Source organism: Halyomorpha halys, unplaced genomic scaffold, assembly GCF_000696795.3.
Source record: "Halyomorpha halys isolate HHAL.00 unplaced genomic scaffold, Hhal_1.1 Scaffold169.1, whole genome shotgun sequence".
Taxonomy (NCBI): domain Eukaryota; kingdom Metazoa; phylum Arthropoda; class Insecta; order Hemiptera; family Pentatomidae; genus Halyomorpha; species Halyomorpha halys.
In genome coordinates this window covers 448,693-451,111 of record NW_027104700.1, presented here as the reverse complement: position 1 = coordinate 451,111, position 2,419 = coordinate 448,693, and the positions used below count along the sequence as shown (strand labels likewise).

At 34.8% G+C, this 2,419-nt stretch overlaps 1 protein-coding gene across 1 annotated transcript; it reads left to right on the top strand.

Moving 5' to 3' along the window:
- Positions 1 to 337: 337 nt before the first annotated feature.
- Positions 338 to 1,893, top strand: LOC136797307 (histone-lysine N-methyltransferase SETMAR-like). Its single transcript, XM_067053530.1, has 2 exons — positions 338 to 1,271; positions 1,799 to 1,893. The coding sequence occupies exons 1-2, from the start codon at positions 338 to 340 to the stop codon at positions 1,891 to 1,893; spliced, it is 1,029 nt and encodes a 342-aa protein (XP_066909631.1).
- The last annotated feature ends 526 nt before the right edge of the window (positions 1,894 to 2,419 follow it).

The window sequence follows — 2,419 nt, the reverse complement described above, 5'->3', positions numbered from 1 at the left end:
ATGTGCTCTTAGGTTTTCTAGTGTTGTTGGTAGTTTTTAAGATATAGAGCTCCGAAAGAAAAATTAGTGTTTTTTAAGGTTTTAAAACAGCCGCCATTTTTTATTTTGCCTAACTATACTTGGCAGACTCATCAATTTTGACTAGTAATTATACCAGGGCATTCAAAAAGTCCTGTCGTTTTTCGTTTGTTGGTTGTTTATTTTGTTTCTAGAGTGTTTGCTAATTAATTCCGTTCAATACAACTTTTATCCATGTAAAGACAAATGTTTATACTTTATGAATAGGAGGCTAAGGAGGATTAATTTAATGCAGTCACCATCCAACTGTCTAGTGAAAATGATTCCAGTTGAAACTCAAATTCGGTCAATTTTGCTCTATGAGTTTAAACTTGGCTCAAAAGCTGCCGAAACTGCTAGAAAAATATGCTCCGTGTTTGGGGAAGATGTGCTGTCTGAGCGGAAGGCACAATTTTGGTTTTCAAAATTTCGTGGAGGCGACGAGACACTAGAAGACGAGGCACGCTCAGGTCGACCAACTGTAGTTGATAAGGAGGACGTTCGAAGAGTAGTAGAGTTGGATCCGCGTCAAAGTTGTTCAGAGATAGCCTCTCAACTTAATATCTCAGCCACCACTGCCTGGAATTACCTTAAAGAACTGGGAAAAGTGAAAAAACTGGATAAATGGATTCCTCATAAGCTTTCAGATGCCAATATGCTTGTTCGCTTGACAACTGCATCTTCGTTAACTTCCCGCTTGAAAGTCGAACCCTTTTTGAATCGAATCATCACCTGTGATGAGAAATGGGTGTTGTACAACAACTTCAGACGATCATATCAGTGGTTGTCGGCAGATGAGAAACCTAAACAATTTCCAAAACCAGATCTCCATCCAAAGAAAGTTTTGCTCATTGTTTTCTGGACAGCCAAAGGTATAGTGCATTTTGAGATTCTGAATCAAGGGCAAACCATCACTGCAGAAGTATACTGCAATATACTGGACCATTGCCAATCCAAGCTTAAGACTTTTGATCCCTGCTTAGTCAACGGAAGAAGACCTTTGCTTCTTCAAGACAACGCTCGACCACACACCGCCAAATTGACCAGGGAAAAATTGACAGAAATAGGCTGGGAAGTTTTGCCTCACCCACCATATTCCCCTGACCTGTCACCCACTGATTATCACCTATTCAGAGATCTCGACAACAATCTGAGACAAAAATGTTTTCAAGACCGTGACAACCTAATTCACGAACTGACCACTTATTTTTGCAGTAAAAATCAACAGTTTTTTAAGGAAGGAATTTGGGCTTTACCATCTCGTTGGGAGAAGGTTACCGACTGTAACGGTGGATATTGAAAATATTTATTTATTTATAATTTCCCCCAAAAAAACGACAGGACTATTTGAATGACCTGGTACATAGTTTTCATTAAAGTAATCAAAAATTGAGGTGAGATAACTGCCTTTTTTTCTTCCCGGATCTTGTACTGCTAGGTTTACACAACCCAACTCAATATCTTGGAAGGAAGAAGTGTCTTATGTTTCATGATGACCTTGAAATTCATTTCTTTATTGCTTTGTCTTCGTATATTTTTTCTTTTTATAACACTTGAAATGAAATGCTTTATAATAGCTTACTTAAAATTCAATTGCTTTGATGTAAATTTTATTTCTGTTGTAATTGGTATTAGTTTATGAATTGATAAAGAAATTATCTGTTAAAGCTTTTAAGCGCTGAAGGAAACTATTGAATTATTTGTCTTTTTATGAGTTATATTTATTACTGTGTTTTGTAAGTCTTCAAGTACCTATTAAATCACAGCAACTGCATTAATCCTGATAGTACAAGAGGCAGGAAGAAAAAAAGGCATTTATCTCTCTCCAATGTTTGATTACTTTAATGAAAACTATGTATAATTACTAGTCAAAACTATACTAGACTGATGGGTCTGCCAAGTATAGGTAGTGAGAATAAATGGCGGCTGTTTCAAAACTTAAAAAAAACATTAATTTTTCATTCGGAGCTCTATATCTTAAAAAATACCAACAACACTAATAAATCTTAAATAATATTATTTAAAGGAGAGTAAATTTGCTGAAATATTAGCCTTACTTGAGCTATTTACGTCCATTAGTTCTGGGGATATAACCTTTTAAAAAGCAACATTTCATAAAAATGTACTGAAATATAAGTATTTAGTTAATTGATTTTGAAAAATCTATGTCTCAGGAATTATGTGACATACAGGTGTCTAATAGCAATCAAAGTAAAGCTAGTTTAATGTACTATAAAGTAGTTTATGACCTTTACCTTCGTAGGAATAGTAGTTTTCATGCTAAAATAAATTGATTTATAGTTGTTCGGACAATAAGTTTGATTTATGAAAAACTTTTATCAGAAACCATTGGACGTAGAGA